At 39.6% G+C, this 16,125-nt stretch overlaps 1 protein-coding gene across 7 annotated transcripts in view; it reads left to right on the top strand.

Annotated features, from left to right (window-relative positions):
* Positions 1–16,125, top strand: part of RALGAPB (Ral GTPase activating protein non-catalytic subunit beta) — an 89,977-nt gene that overhangs the window by 62,100 nt on the left and 11,752 nt on the right. For all 7 annotated transcript variants that reach the window (XM_040447073.1, XM_040447071.1, XM_040447074.1 and 4 more), the window contains 6 exons: positions 997–1,149; positions 3,389–3,598; positions 7,912–8,070; positions 11,924–12,089; positions 13,410–13,532; positions 15,107–15,243. In XM_040447073.1, coding sequence (XP_040303007.1) covers positions 997–1,149; positions 3,389–3,598; positions 7,912–8,070; positions 11,924–12,089; positions 13,410–13,532; positions 15,107–15,243 — 948 coding nt within the window. The remainder of the gene's footprint in view (positions 1–996; positions 1,150–3,388; positions 3,599–7,911; positions 8,071–11,923; positions 12,090–13,409; positions 13,533–15,106; positions 15,244–16,125) is intronic.

Below are 16,125 nucleotides of genomic sequence, written 5' to 3'. Positions count from 1 at the left end.
TGTACTCCCACTTTCCAGAAGTAGTCACTCTTAATATTTTAGTAGATTTCCTTGCAATCTTTTTTTCCTTTCTGTGCATGATAACATTAAATAGAATTTGAGTCATTTTTGTATACTGTTCTTTTCACTTAGTACAGCATAAGCTTTTACTTATGTTACTAAAAATTCTTTAAAACATCACTTCATAAAGTGTCCCCGGTATTTAAGAGAGACAGTCACAAAATTGGAGCACGGCTCTCAAATCATTTAACATCCTAGGTGTCGCTTTTAGATGTGTTGTCACCCTGTGAGGAGCACACCTCTGTTTTCGCTTGGTGCATCATGCAGATCACATTCTGGCAGCGGCACTGTAGGCCACTGGGTCAGCATTCAAGACGGGAGGAAGGAGGAGATCAAGAAAGGAACTAAAATTTATAGATGCTTTAATGTGTACCGTATACATTTTTATTTCATCATTACAACAGCCTTATGATGGATGATTTCCACTTTTCAGATGTGAAAACAGAAGCTGCACAGCTAATACACATTTTAATACGTATTACAATTTGGAGGGATTCGGAGCCATTAGGATCTAGATTTGGTGTTCAGTTGAACTCACTGTCTAGAGAGGCCCAGAGGACGTAAACTTACACTTTGTTATATGGGGTGATTTGAGAACTCTTGGGACAGAGGGAAGTTTGAGCCTTGATCCCTGAACTGTCTCATCCATTGGTTTACCACTTATTAAGAGAGAGTCAGGCCTGGGGCAGTTAGAGGTATACAGCCCATTTGTCAGTCAGAAAATCTCAGTTGATGAACATTTTTATAAAAGTGAAAGAGTACACTGGTATGCAAGCTATTTACCGTTAGTGTTAGCAGTGGTATTTACAGATCCTCACTGAGTGCCAGTGTCAGGTAGTCCTAGCGAAACAGGCATCTAAGAGACCAGGGAAATACACGTCATTACAGATGGCACCAAATGTAATACGCATAACATTATCTGTTTTATTTTAACAGCTTTTTGTACCTGAACCTCGTCCAATTCCTAAAAATGATGTTGGATTTAAATATACCGTCAAACATCGACCATTTCCTGAAGAGGTGGATAAGATTCCTTTTGTGAAAGCAGATCTGAGCATTCCAGATTTGCATGAAATTGTCACTGAAGAAGTAAGATATTGTCAGCTGTTGTTACGCGAATGACTATAAACATTCTTGAACAACCGCCACGGTCTAGACACTGCTTTTTTTGGTGTTATTGGAGATGATTCCTAAGATGACCTAGATCTCTGTCATCCAGGTTACCATGTAGTAAGACAAGTGTAGTTCGTGGCCGATTGAAAGGACCTGGACTCTCTTAGGAGTCACCGGGCTGTCTGGGCTGGCCCATGGTAGGCGTCCACAGGATGGGGCCATGATCAGACTGCAGTGAAGGCTATTGGAGAAGGGAGACCCAATTTAGAGACTTTGATGACAGTCCAGGCAGGGGAGAAGAAGGACTAGCTAGCTGACTGATAGCGGAAGTTGAAGCAGATGGAATGTATCGTGGAGGCAGAGCCAAGCAGTCTTTGATTGATGAGGGAAGGAAAAGAGCGGAAGAACTTAGATTCCAAACCTTAGTGACAAAGGAGATATCAGTGCTATTTACCGAAATATGGATTCGGTAGGAAAAGGGCAGGTTTGGGAGGACAGGAAAAAATTTATGTGATTTTAGGTTAATTTAGACAATTATATTAAGTAATTGGTATCTTAGGTCAAAGGAAAAGAATTTTAAGAAGTGGGGACAGAAGTCTGTCAGGGCATGAGAGAACAGAAGGGCAGGAATGGAGGCTGCTTATACCAGCCAGAGAGCTCAGGGAGAAGGTGCCCTGAGCAGGGGCCCCTGGATTTTGGCATGAATGTGCAGGTGACCTTTGAGAGCATGTCCAAAGAAGTGTTAAAGTTGGGGACAGAGTATAGAGGTCTGGGTGGTGAATGGTTACTGAGACACAGTGAAGATAAACCACACTGTTAGTAGTTAAGGAGAGTATACAGAGTGGATGATAGCATGAGGAAATGGCCTAGCTAAGGCAAGGCAAGGCTAGTTTTTACTTTTCTTTTTTCTTTCTTTTTTTTTTTTTAAACTCACGGATGGGAGGAACGTGAACATGCTTAGAGGTGGAAAGGAAGGAAGCAGTGGAGAAGGGCCTATGTCTGCTACCACTGGAAGATGGGCTGGGAACATTATAAGTAATAGAGTAAAGCCCTGGAGGCGGTAGGGTCAAGAGTCTCAATGTGACTGTGTCTAGGAAAGCGGTATTTCTGGCTAGACGGGAGAGAAGGAGATAGCAGGTGGAGGTTCAGAGACATTTAAAGGTGAAAAGGAGGGAAAATGAAGGAGCTTCTATAAATTTTAATTTTAGTTCTCAGCAGTGATATAGGGAATAAAAGATGGCTCTTAAAATTGCCAGGCAGCCCAGCCCAGGTTAAGTAGCATCGTCTGTAGTGAAATTACTTAACTCACTCTGCTGACTTTACTCAGAAGTCCTTGGGATCTGGAGGCATAAGTAAAAAATTGGAGTGGTGTGGAGATTGATAGAGGTAAGAATGTGGAAGAGTAAGAAACAAGACAGCCATTTATATGTTTAGAAGAGGGTATTAAGATGTTTGATTTGGGATTTAGGCTTGGGTGGGAGGTAGATGAAGCCAGGATGCTAATGGCCTGGGAAAACGGGAGAAGGGATTGAATGCTCACAGTGATGAAAAAGCACAGCTCAGGGAGTGAAGGTGTGGGAGAGCTGCAGGAAGGAGGCTTATGGTTGGAGAAGGGAATTTCAGAATTCTAGCTCTTTAAAGTACAGCATGGCTGAGGTACAAAGTGTGCTTATGGATGGCCAAAGTTGTGAAGGTTGACAAGAGGTGGTAGAAATACAAGCTAGGTTGTTGGAAGGAGCATTGCCCGTCAGAGAGGAGTTTAAACTAGGATTGATGGGAAGGGAGGCAGGGGTGTCAGGGAGCATCTCTGAGAGGAGGGTGGGGTAATCCATATGGACGAAGACTTTAAAACATGAGGGGGCCGCCACTGCAGGATGAAGGTGGACAGGGATCTGGAAGAGGGGGGTGACAGCAACAGCGCTGCCCCCTTTCTTGCCTGTTTGAGGGGAAGCAGAAACAGAATGATTTCATTTACAGCGAGGAGCTGAAGGACATAATTTCTGAGGCTATAGGGGAGTTTTTTTGGTATTTGTTGCAACTTTGAAACCATGTTTGCTTGGTTGCGTACTCTATTGAATTAAAATTCAGTGTTGATCACTGAAAAGTATTTCATTGCCTTTGTTGCTTAAACCTTTGTTTTCACTTTTAAATTAAGATTAATCCGATTACTTTTATGGTAGCTCCAAAAAAAAGTGAAATACTTGGTTTATTTCAGTTAGAAGAGAGACATGAAAAATTAAGGAATGGCATGGCTCAGCAGATTGCTTACGAAACGCACCTTGAACAGCAAAGTGAGGAAGAATTGCAGAAGAGAAGTTTCCCTGATCCCATTACAGATTGTAAGCCTCCACCTCCTGCCCAGGAATTCCAAACGGCACGCCTCTTCCTTTCACACTTTGGATTTTTGTCCTTAGAAGCATTGAAGGTAATTTTCCTAAACTTCTATGAGTAAATATATTCATAGGTTAACACTGAGTCGATTATAGCTAAAACATTTTAGTGAGGATAGGAGGAATTAAATAAATGTTACTCTGCATGTAAGTAAATGAAATTCTGTGGTGCTGTATGTAGTTTTTACTATACAAGTCCCAGAATGTGTGTCCCATGAATCCTTCCAGAGTTCTGACTGAGGGGGCTGCTTTGATAATACATCCAGCTCTGAAATTTCCTGAGTAATGTGCGACCCGTGTCACATATATAAATGAAATCTACAGGTAATGAGGAAAAGAATGTTAAAAATCTTCCCCTGTCAACGTTTATTACTAAAGGTATGAGCTAGAACGGACTCTGCTCTTTCACGCCACTTTTAAAAAATAACAAGTATTTGTGAGCCAGGAACTTAAGTTGTACAGGTTCTGCGATCAGACTGGTTAGATTGCTTGCCAGCTGTGTGGTCATGGGCAGTTGCCCAGCTTTTCCAAGTCTTAGTTCCTCGTCTATAAAATGGAGATGATAAAAGTGTCTGTCTCATTGTGGTTGTATAAGATGCTTCATGTTGTACTTAGCACAAAGCCAAAGCCAGCCTGTAAGGTAAGTATTGCCCTTCTTCTTCTTCTTCTTCTTCTTCTTCTTCTTCTTCCTCTTCCTCTTCCTCTTCCTCTTCCTCTTCCTCTTCCTCTTCCTCTTCCTCTTCTCCTCCCCCTTCTCCTCCTCCCCCCCCCCCCCCTCCCCCCCCCCCCCCCCCCCCCCCCCCCCCCCCCCCCCCCCCCCCCCCCCCCCCCCCCCCCTTTTTTTTTTTTTTTTTAAAGTAGGCGTCACACCCAACACGAGGCTCGAATTCACAGCCCTGAGATCAAGAGTCAAGAGTCATATACTCTATCAACTAAGCCAGCCAGGCGCCCCAATATTGCCATTATTCTTAATTCCATTATCCTTAAAATGGTTTTACAAGGAAAGTGGTACTGTCCCTACTTTGCAACTATGGAAACAGGCTCAAAAATGTGAAATAGCTCGCCTGAGGTGGATTTGGGGTTAGTACTAAGGCCTCTTTGTTTTGAAAAACACAGCTCAAGATTGCCAGGCAAGAGATTGCTTATTGCACAAGTTGTCCCCTGCCCTCACTCCCTAGCAGCTACTTGGTTGAAGGCCATGTAACTTTTTAGGAAAGCAGGGACAACATTGCTGATTTTGGATTTCAGCACGTAGATGGGAAACATTCTGTGTTGTAGAAAAGTGAGTTGGTGATGGGGAGTATGAACATTAAAAACTTTTAAAATGCAGAAGAAAAGAGAAGAGAGAGGAAAATAATGAGAAATACAGTGGCAAATATGGAAGGCAAGGAACAAAGATACAACCTGCAAATGATTAGTGATATTCCTAATGGAGAAAATTGAACAGAGTAGAAGCAGTAAATAAGAATATACTAGAAGAAAATTATTACATTCTGTGGACTAAAAGGAGGTAAGAACCCTGATGGCACTGTCTTGAAATTCTAATTTTCCATTCATATTATCTATTCTAGTTGATGTCTTAAGCTGTCAAGAAAATAATTCTCATGCTTTCTTATCTGTGTCAGGACATAGGAAAAAGAAACTTACCTGGTATGTTTTATGAATCTTAGCCTATAACTCTAATAACTTAAACTTGACAGCACACACATACAAAAAAGCTGTAAACTAATCTCACTTATGCATATATGTGTAGAAGTATTAAGGAGAGTGCTAGTAAAACTGAATTCAACAGCGTATCAAGCAGATTACCTTCCACAACCAAGTAAGGTTTATCCTACAGACTCAAGGAGACTTAGTTATTACTGGGAAATATTAGTACAGTAAAGCTATTAAGAAAATAACTTGATCCTATTAGGTCAATAAATAAAACAAGTCAATATTCAGTAGGACAGTATTCATTAGGATTTTCAAAAACGAACAAAAACTAAACCCGGACTAGTAGTGTAGATCTGTAAATGGCAGCCTGTGAGAAATTAGAAGCACCCTTTGTTAAAATCAGAGGCAAAGGATATCTATTTTGACAACTATTGAATACTGAGAATTTTTTAGTCCAGAAAATTTTTTATTTTACCATAGTCACAGGTTAACAGAAAGTTGCCCCCAAAAATGTACAGGGAGGTTTCCCCCTGTAGCAACATCTTACGTAGCTATAGAACAATATCAAAACCGAGTAAGTCAGTGAAATACTAAATGAAATAAGTAAAAACTATTGGAAAGAAGACAGTTTACAGGTAATATGACTTCCATTAGACAATCACTAAAAACCGTTTAAAATAGAGTTTAAGATCACCACACAGAAAAGTACAAAAATCAACGACTATTGCTATAATATCCAGTTAAAACTATAGTACAAAAGTACTCTATTTACAGTTGTGATATGGATGAAAGTTACCCAAATGGTGTACAAGATCTTCAGGGAAGAACTTTAAAAAATTGCTAAGAGATGCAAAATGCGTGTTTGTTATGTTGCTGCGTTAGAAGATCATCTAAAAGAATAAACTGATGAGATAGCTTTAAAAAAAGAAAAATTGGAAGGCTTTGCCACATGCTACAGGTTCACGGTTCCTTATAGAAGATTTCAGAGTAAAGTAACAGTGAAAACCAGAAGGTTTTTTAGTGTGTTTGTAGCAAATCCATTTAAGTAGCAAAATCTGGCCTGAATTGACAACATGGCTATTTGTAGTCTTTAATTATTTCACGTGGTGTGAATACGCTTCTGTTTGACTGCAGAAATATTAATAGTGTCCTTGGTCACAGGGTGTTGCCCCAGCCCTTGCTAGAAGTGTTGTGGTATAGACAAGAAGACCAGGCTCACCGTCCTTGCTAATGTAGAAAGGAGTAATCTTTGCCATTCTGGGGGATGCGTTCCTGAAAAATAACCGTGGATGACAAAACCTTGGGCAAGGTCAAGATCTCCAAGAAGAAAAGGGATTAGGGGGGAAAACAAAAAAATTCATTTAAAAAGTTAGTAGACTTTATTTAGTAGAGCGGTTTTAGGTTTGCGGAACAGTTGAGTAGAAAGGACAGAGAGCTCCTACATACCCCAACTGTGTCTCTCCTCCCCAGTTTCGCCCTGTTATTAACATTTGGCATTGGTGTGGTATATTTGTTGAAATTGATGCACCAGTATCTGTGCATTATTAAATTTTTTTTTTCAACGTTTATTTATTTTTGGGACAGAGAGAGACAGAGCATGAACGGGGGAGGGGCAGAGAGAGGGAGACACAGAATCGGAAACAGGCTCCAGGCTCTGAGCCATCAGCCCAGGGCCTGACGCGGGGCTCGAACTCACGGACCGCGAGATCGTGACCTGGTTGAAGTCGGACACTTAACCGACTGCGCCACCCAGGCGCCCCTATCTGTGCATTATTAACTAAAGTCCGTAGTTTACAGTAGAGTTCACTCTGTGTTGGTCAATTGCACGGGTTTTGACAAATGTTACAGTGTGTATCCACCATTACAGTATGCCCTAAGAATCCACCATACCCTGGCTCTCGCCATCCTCCCCTCCCTGCTTCCCCCAACCCCTGTCAACCACTGATTTCTTTACTGTCTCCACAGTTTTGCCTTTTCCAGAACATCATATAGTTAGAACCATACAGTAGGTAGCCTTTCCAGGTTGGCTTCTTTCACTTAGCAATATGCATTTAAGGTTTCTCCATGTCTTCTTATGACTTGATGGCTCATTTCATTTTATTGCCAAGTAATATTCCATTGTGTGGATGTATCGTAGTTTATCCATTCGCTTACAGAAAGATATCTTGGTTGCTTCTAATTTTTGACAATTATAAATAAAGCTGCTACAAATGTTTGTGTACAGACGTTTGCTAGACCTAAGTTTTTAGTTCATTTGGATAAATACCAACGTGTGTCATTGCTGTGTTGTGTGGTGAAACTATGTTTGGCTTTGCAAGAAACCACCAAACGGTCTTCCACAGTGGCTGTACCATTTTGCATTTCCACCAGCAATAAAATGAGAAAAAAAAATGCATTAAAAATTTTTTCTAGACAGCATGAAATATTACAGAGAAAATAGGATCGAAAACTATATACATAGTATGATTGCAGTTGTTTTTAACAAAAAAAGACGAAAGAATTGGAAAGAAGTACAAAAGAATTTTAAGTAGTTTTTTTAGGATTATGGTTGTACTTATTGCTCCTACTTTATAAATTTTTAAATAATTTTTTAACTTAATGTTTATCAGCTATGAGCAGGTATTGCTTTTATAATTAGAATAGTGAAAAGGGATAATAATTTTTCCTTTCTCCTTTCTTCCTTTGGTGGTAGGAACCTGCAAATAGTCGCCTACCTCCTCACCTTATTGCACTTGACTCCACGATACCTGGATTTTTTGATGACATTGGGTATCTGGATCTCTTGCCGTGTCGTCCCTTTGACACAGTTTTTATTTTCTATATGAAACCAGGTCAGAAAACAAACCAGGAGGTAAGATTTCTGAATTTGTGGGTAATTTTTTTATGCTGTAAATAACTACTTGCCTTGTGCTTATCCATAGTAGGAGATTGGTTACTATTGATGCTTAAAGGCTTGTTGTGAACCAGTTCAGAAATGGAATTAATGAAAATCGTGTTGCTCAGAGTCCTGAGTCCTTTGACTCTTAAAAAATTGTAATTGGAGAGGAGCCATAGTATGTCTTTCTCCCCCTTAAGGAATTCAGATTGATAGGACAAAAGAAACTGAAATACAGAAGATTAGCCACAAACAAATTAAAGCTAGGCCCAGTTGCTTAAGAGTAGAACAGCAGCAACAAATACTTGCTGAACATCTTCTGTGTGATGCACCATGCCAGGGTATTGAAGTGAGTAACAGTCTTTCCTCTTGAGGAGCTCACCTGCGAGGTAATTTCACAAGCACATAATTTCAGTTGGGGCATGGTAATGTACAGTGGGGAAAAGAACACCCGAGATAAAGTAAGAGATTAAAGCGGAAGATGTAAGTAAAACCTAAGTTAAATAAAAGACTTACGTTGGATGCATGTATCAAAGAGACTAGGAAAAGGATGAAGAAAAATATAAGGTGGGAAAATGGAAAACTGAGAGTAAGTGACAAGGGATTTGAAGTGTCTATTGGAAATGAATAGTTGAAACATGGAACAGGCTGGCAGTTGCCAGCTTTTGACTAGGAAGAAGCTAAAGGAAGATTTATCAAATACAGCATTAGATGTGTAGGACATTAGGACTACATGGTTTTGGAATTTTACTGTAATCCTTATAAGACTGTTAGCTGATCAAATTGGACACACCTGAAGAAATTTACCAAAGTCACAAAATGTTGATTTATATTTAGAAGCACTATTTCAAATTATTAGTGAGCTACTAGAAAATGAGATTGATTTGTGAGAAAGTTCTTCTCATTTAAGGTATTGATTCAATAAATATTTATTAAGTGTCCACTGTCAGGTGCCAGGGTTATAGTAGTAAGCAAGATCTACAAGGTTTCTGACGTCCCAGAACTACTGTCTAAGGGGGAAGACAGATGATTAAGTAAATAACCGTAGTGAAGTGTGCTAATTAGAAGCATGGTGTAGGAGCCATGAACAGGAAAACCTAACCTCATTTGAAGAACGTGTCCTGGAGGAAAAGACATTTTAGCTGATACTTGAGGTTATGTTGACTGTAGATAAAAAGGCAGGCTGTTACTAACAAAGTAGTAGCATGTGTAACGGCCCCGGAGGTAAAAGAGAATTCCATCTTCAGAAAATTGCAGAGTCCAGTATACTTGGAACTTGGGAGAATGTGGGCTTATGGTAGGCAGAGGTGAGACTTTTGAAAGAACCTCAGAATGGGATTGAAGGGGTTAGGAACTTGTTTGGAAGAAGTCTGCTGCATGGTTCATAGGAGAATAATAGGGCCATTTTTCTCTTTCCTGTAAAAGAAGACACAAACCATTGCTTTTGAGGTAACTCTTAAACTAATTCAGTTTCCTTAGCTTTCTAGGAGCTGAGAATGATTGGAACAGTGCACATTCTCTGCGGCCTCCTAGAGAATGTCTGAACCCTGCCTTCCCTGGCCACAGGGTAGATTTAGATTAATTTCTAGCTGCCAGCCAGTGGCCTGCAGTTTGATTTGACTCATGTATTGCATCTTGACTAACTTTTCAGAAATTGTTTACTTAAGTTTCACTTCTGAATAAAAATTAAAAAAAAAATTTTTTTTAATGTTTGTTTATTTTTGAGAGAGACAGAGACAGAATGCAAGTGGGTTAGGGGTAGAGAGAGAGGGAGACATAGAATCTGAAGCAGGCTCCAGGCTCTGAGCTGTCAGCACAGAGCCCCACATGGGGCTCAAACTCACGAGCTGTGAGATCATGACCTGAGCCGAAGTCAGACGCTCAACCAACTGAGCCACCCAGGCGCCCCTCTGAATAAAAATTTTAATTGGAAGAAAATAGGAAGTGGTTGTCAAATCAATTTCCTGGCACTTCTGTGAATATGAAGGGCTATGGGTGAACTAAATAGGTGTACTTCTATCGAGGGTATTTAAGAGAAGATGACCTGGCTGGCGATTTTTTGCCCAGTGGATTGACAAGTAATAGATGTAACAATGCATATTTTGACTTGATCGGGCCTCTGAATGGTCTTGACATAGATTAGCATTGATATACCACATTCGGGAGCTTTTAAAAATAGTGATTCCAGGATCCCACCTCTGCTGATGCTGATGTAGGAGGTCCACAGTGCTCTAAGAAGAAACTTATGTTTAAGAAATTCCGCAGGTGACAGATTTATGTATCCCTGCTCCTATAGAATCCGTGTCAGCTCACCTGTCTCTGAATTAAAGGATGGTTCAAAACTCTATATGCTGATTTTGAGTGCTATAAATAGTGATACCTGTTGATGTGTTCAGTGTCATGTGATTCTTAAGCTTTTTGCTTTTCTGTTGTATGATTTGTGTTTTATATACATAGTTCATATGTTCATACTTTTAATATTCAATTACAGGTATTAAATTATGAGTTGAATGATCTTAGATTAAGAACGATAGATCAAATAAATGAATTAATAATTTTAGTCATTTATGCTCACACAGGAATAATGTTTAATACAAAATTAAAGTTAAATGCTCTATAAATATTATTTTCTTAAATGTTCATTTACTTATTTGTTTTGATAGAGACACAGCATGGGTGGGGAGGGGCAGAGATGGAGGAAGAGAGAGAATCCTAAGCAGGTTCTGTCCTTGCAGAGCCCAATATGAGGCTCGAACTCCCAAACCAAACTGTGAGGTCATGACCTGAGCCGAAATCAAGAGTCCGGCACTTAACCAACTGAGCCCCCAGACTTCTCTATAAATATTATTAAACCAAAGGTTTAATGAAATGTTAAAAAAAAAATATTCCCTGAGTGATTTTGATACATGCCCCCGCCTGGCTTTTCATTTATAATTTCTAGAGGATTTCTTGTTTTCCTTCCTTTAGCATAGGGTTTTCAACAGCAGCGCTATTGCTATTTTGGGCCACATAATTCTTTGTTAGGGGAGCTGTCCTATAAATCAGACATTTAGCAGCATCTTTGGCTTCTACTCAATAAATACCAGTAGCACCCCACAAGTTGTGGTAACAAAAATGTCTTCAGACATTGCAGCTGCCCCCTGGTGAGTGAAAACACGCCTGTGAGCACCACTGTTGTAGAACAAAGTACTTTTCTTCTTGAGGCCAGTAAGAAGGTATTAAACTAGTATTTAGCGAAGAGGGGAGAACCTTCTGGTCACTTATTTTTTTCTGGAATGGCTTCATTCTCTTCTTAGGACTAAGAGGAGGATGTTTTCATGCTTGTTTGTTAATTATACCTAATCTTCATGGGCTATTTAATAGATTTGTACTTTTTATATTGTTTGTCATGATTTGTAATAAAATGATCACATACCTATGTAATGTAGCTCATGAACCAGACAGTAAACTCTGTGAAGACAGGGACATAGCACTTTTTATTTACTTTGAGTAAACGTGTCTGGCTCAGTAATTGTTTAGCTGGAGAGGGAGCTAAGGGCTTTACTCGCATTATCTCAATCTTCACAGCCATCATTAGCATCCCTACTTTATAGATGAAGAAACTGAAACAGTGAGGTTAAGGGACTCTCCCAAGGCCCAGCCAGGATTTGAATGCAAATCTGTCTTAACTAGAAGCATCATTTTTAACTATAGTGATGAATTCCCAAGTTTATTCTGAGCTTAGATTTGATTTGTCAGACACTTCAAAGCTAACCGATTTTTATGGAGGTTTATTTTGATGTGCTCTTTTGTTTCCTTCATTATAGCTGATGATTGGTATGTATTTCAGATTTTAAAGAATGTGGAATCTTCCAGAAATGTTCAGCCACATTTCCTAGAATTTTTGCTCTCCCTTGGTTGGTCGGTAGATGTGGGCAAACACCCCGGTTGGACTGGGCATGTTTCCACCAGTTGGTCTATTAACAGTTGTGATGATGGTGAAGGACCTGAACAAGGTAAAAACCCATAACGGTCATGTGTTTTTTCTTGTTTTGTTATCCTTGATTTCTCCCCCTTCACTAGAAGTTTGTAGTCTTATTATAAAAAGAAAGAAAGAAAGAAACCAGAGGTATATGAAGGAAAAGTTTGCTTCCCCTAATTCTAGTCCTCATAAGAGGTCACTGAACAGTAGTTTGTATATTGTTAGGTGAGAAATTTTCTGTTTTTAATGATGATTGAGTTTTAGCATTTTTCCATATTTTTATTTCTTTCCTGAGAGCCACTTGTTCATTTATTTCCTCTTCCCAGTTTTTTGTTGGTGGTCTTTTATGTATTACCGGTAGGACATTGTGTTCATTTTTTTTTTTTTTTAATGTTTATTTATTTTGGGAGGGGCAGAGAAAGAGAGAATCCCAAACAAGCTCTATGCTGTCAGCGCAGAGCCTGACATGGGGCTTGATCCCATAAACTGTGAGATCATGACCTGAGTCAAAATCAAGAGTTGAATACTTCGGGGCGCCTGGATGGCTCAGTTGGTTAAGCATCCAACCTTCAGCTCAGGTCATGATCTCATGGCTCATGAATTTAAACCCTGAGTTGGGCTCTGTGCTGACAGCTCAGAGCCTGGGGCCTGCTTTGGATTCTGTGTCTCCCTCTCTCTCTCTGCCCCTCCCCCACTCACGCTCTGTTTCTCTCTCTCTCTGAAAAAATAAATAAACATTAAAAAAAAAAAGAAAAAGATTCGGATGCTTAACTGACTGAGCCACCAGGCACCCCCATTGTGTTCATTTTAATTGAGCACTATACTAGCTCTCAGGAATGTTACTTTTGTTAATTCATTCTTGTTGGCTTAACTGACTGTACATTTTACACTCTGTCACTGACGATTGGGGAAGGGAGAGCAGAAGCAGAGCTGAGGAGCAGTAGAGAGAGACCAGGGACAGAAATGCCTTGAAAGCAAGAGTGTAAAAGACACAGACACCTGCCCTAACTCCTTTCAGAGGTCTGTGGTGGTCTTCTTCCTTTGGATTATTAGTTCTTCCCACGAGACTGTTTTCATAATCTGCTCCATACAGATGAGTTCATGTCTGCTAATCAGAAGTGGCCTAATTTAGAATACTTCCAGAAACTGTGAAATTATGGTTTTATTATTTAAAGTTAGTGTAAAGACATTTAATGAATATTTATAGTCTTGTTCTTATACACTAATTGGTTCTTGCTGGAAACATGCCTTCTATTGATTACCACTTTATTTGACCGTTTAAAATTTCATGAAGTAGGATAAAACTGATTTTCCCCACTGTTTAGAGCAGTAATGTAGTGTTTCTCATTCTTAGATGAAGTGATTTCTTCTGAAGACATTGGGGCTAGCATTTTCAATGGCCAGAAGAAGGTGCTGTATTATGCCGATGCCCTTACGGAAATAGCTTTTGTAGTTCCTTCTCCTGTGGAATCCTTAAGTAAGAACATTTTTTGTTTGGTGTTTTAAAATCTATTTTTGTATTCACTGGTTTGTGCATTGGGAGAGATTCTGAAGTCATCTAAGTCATCTGAAGTCATCATTGTTCAGCTTCTAATGCATGATAGCTTTTAGATTATGCAGAGGTATAGGATGTTAGCTCCTCTTAACTTTCTTAAGGACACTAGTTAAAGACAGGCAGACTGACCCTCTCATAGTAATCTTAAACAAACTGCAACCCATTTTTTTTGGTCTTTCTTTAATCAATACATAGAAGGCTTCTTTTCCAGTTTATTCATTTCTTTCTCTGGCATCGTTATGAATGAGCCCCCACTTACTTGCCTGTTTCCATGTAACAGCCTTATACGGCCAGAGAATCCTACAGTTGGAGGGCTCTCGTGATAGCATTTGGCTGATCTGACACCAAGCGGGAGAAACTCCACAGCCTAGAAAAGGTGGCAATTAAGCCTGTTCTTCTTAAGGATCAGGAGTGATTATGACTTCTCAGTCTGAATCCATAGTCTTATCTTGCCTAGGACCTTTGCTTCTTACAAATTAAGCCCCCTTCTTTGTGCCTGACCAGGCAATAGATGGAAAACTTCACCTTCTTCATTGAGACCATCTGTAAGATGGGCTGCTACACATCACACTTTCATGGTCTCATCTCCAGGCTATTGAGTGCTTGTGCCCTGCTCTGGCAGCCTCCTGACCTTTGTACTTAGATCCCTGACTTCCCCCACTAGCACCCCATCTTATATTTTGGGGCCAGTTATATCCCTGAGAAGAGGGGCCTCCCATGGTCTAGGTCAGTATCCTAGCAGCTGTTTGCCTTCATGTCCAGGCTTTGACCTACCACCTTGATTTCAGATGCCAGACTCCATCTGTCCTATGTGGGTTGAGGCCCTCCCTGGTGGTGTCTCTAGTCCAGCCTGTTTGCACCGACACAGCTCGATCCTTGTCTTTGCACTTCAGTTGCCACAGTTGGGTCTTCACTTGTGTCATGAAACATCTCGTGTGGCACCTGTGCCCCTGCTCCAACTCAGCCTCCTCCTGTTTCTGGAGACTTGTCTTTTTTTTTTTTTTTTTTTTTTTTTTATAACTCTCTATATGCTTGTCTCCAACCAGATCACTTCTTAATCACAGAGACTAGGTCCTCTGCAGCTTTGGAATGCCCCACTGCTACTTGGTACCACGCTCCATGATTGAATGTATAATCAGAATAATTCAGAGAATAACAGATGGCTTATATTCTACGTCTGAAAAGTCAAAAATATTTTCTAGTCTTACCTCGGTTATCCCGTAGTACAGGAACTGGAAAAGTATGGCACCCAGACCAAAATCAGAAGACTAAGTACAGTTTTTACATTTTTGAAGTGTTCTAAATAAAATACAAAGAAGAATATGCAATTGAGACCTACATAGCCAGCACTATGACCCTTTACAGAAGATGTTTACCAACCCTTTGTCTAGAGGCAGTGACTTCTCTTAAGTGACTTAAGTCAGCCTATTAGCGTAAATAGTTTAAAAACTTCTCCAAAGAAGTAGATATAATTGATTTTATTTTTTACTTCGTAGCTGATTCATTGGAAAGTAACATCTCAGACCAAGATAGTGATTCAAATATGGATCTTATGCCTGGGATCCTGAAACAGCCATCCCTGACACTTGAGCTTTTTCCTAATCACACTGACAATCTTAATTCCTCACAGCGGGTAAGTCATTTTGTTTACAGCTCTAAAAATTTGTTATGAAATGATTATAGAATCATGCCTGAAAAGCTGTTAACCGTAACCCAGAGAGCAATTTCAGCAGTACTGATTCATTAGTATCTTAATTTTTAAAATTCAAATTCTCACGATTTTCTTTTTTTTCAGCTTGCAACAAATAGGTCATTCTAAGACAGCTTCTGTTGTATTCCATGATTTGGCCATTCTGGTACCATGCTTGGTTCTCTCACCCGTTCCTTCCCAGCCTACGTTTTTATTGGGTCCCTGAAATATCCATGAAAGGTACAATAGTGGCTATACGTTCCACGTCAAATTAATCATGCAGCATTCCACTTAAACAAGTCTGCTATGTACAAATGGTAGCATTTTGGAGACTAACCCAGTGTATGAATAGATACACTGAGTGAGGCACCCAGCCGCCACTACGAGAAGGGAGCATTTTACTTTTATACTTTCTTTCTTACCATATCAGGAGATGTTATGTCTTTATTTTTGTTTTCTCCTCATGTTACCTCTTCATCCTTACACTTGGAAAGTGGACAAGTAAGGGATAGCAAGTGTATTGGATCATTTCATAAATGTGGGAAGATTGATTTATAACAAATAGTAAGAAAGACAAAAGAAGTGTAAACTTGATTGAACCATTGTTTGATTTTACAGGATTTTAATTTGGCTCCTTCCATAGTGAAAGTTGTGTTTAACATAAGTACAGTTGACTCTTGAACAACACAGGTTTAAACTGCATGGGTCTACTTATATGTAGATTTTTTTTTCCCAATAAATATAGTGCAATACTGTAAATGTATTTTCTCTTCATTATTTTTATTTTATTTTATTTTATTTTATTTTATTTTATTTTATTTTATT

Source organism: Herpailurus yagouaroundi, unplaced genomic scaffold (genome assembly GCF_014898765.1).
Source record: "Herpailurus yagouaroundi ecotype Mexico unplaced genomic scaffold, PumYag 196, whole genome shotgun sequence".
Classification (NCBI taxonomy): domain Eukaryota; kingdom Metazoa; phylum Chordata; class Mammalia; order Carnivora; family Felidae; genus Herpailurus; species Herpailurus yagouaroundi.
The sequence above is the reverse complement of the archived record's forward strand: the minus strand, read 5'-3'. Positions and strand labels throughout refer to the sequence as shown.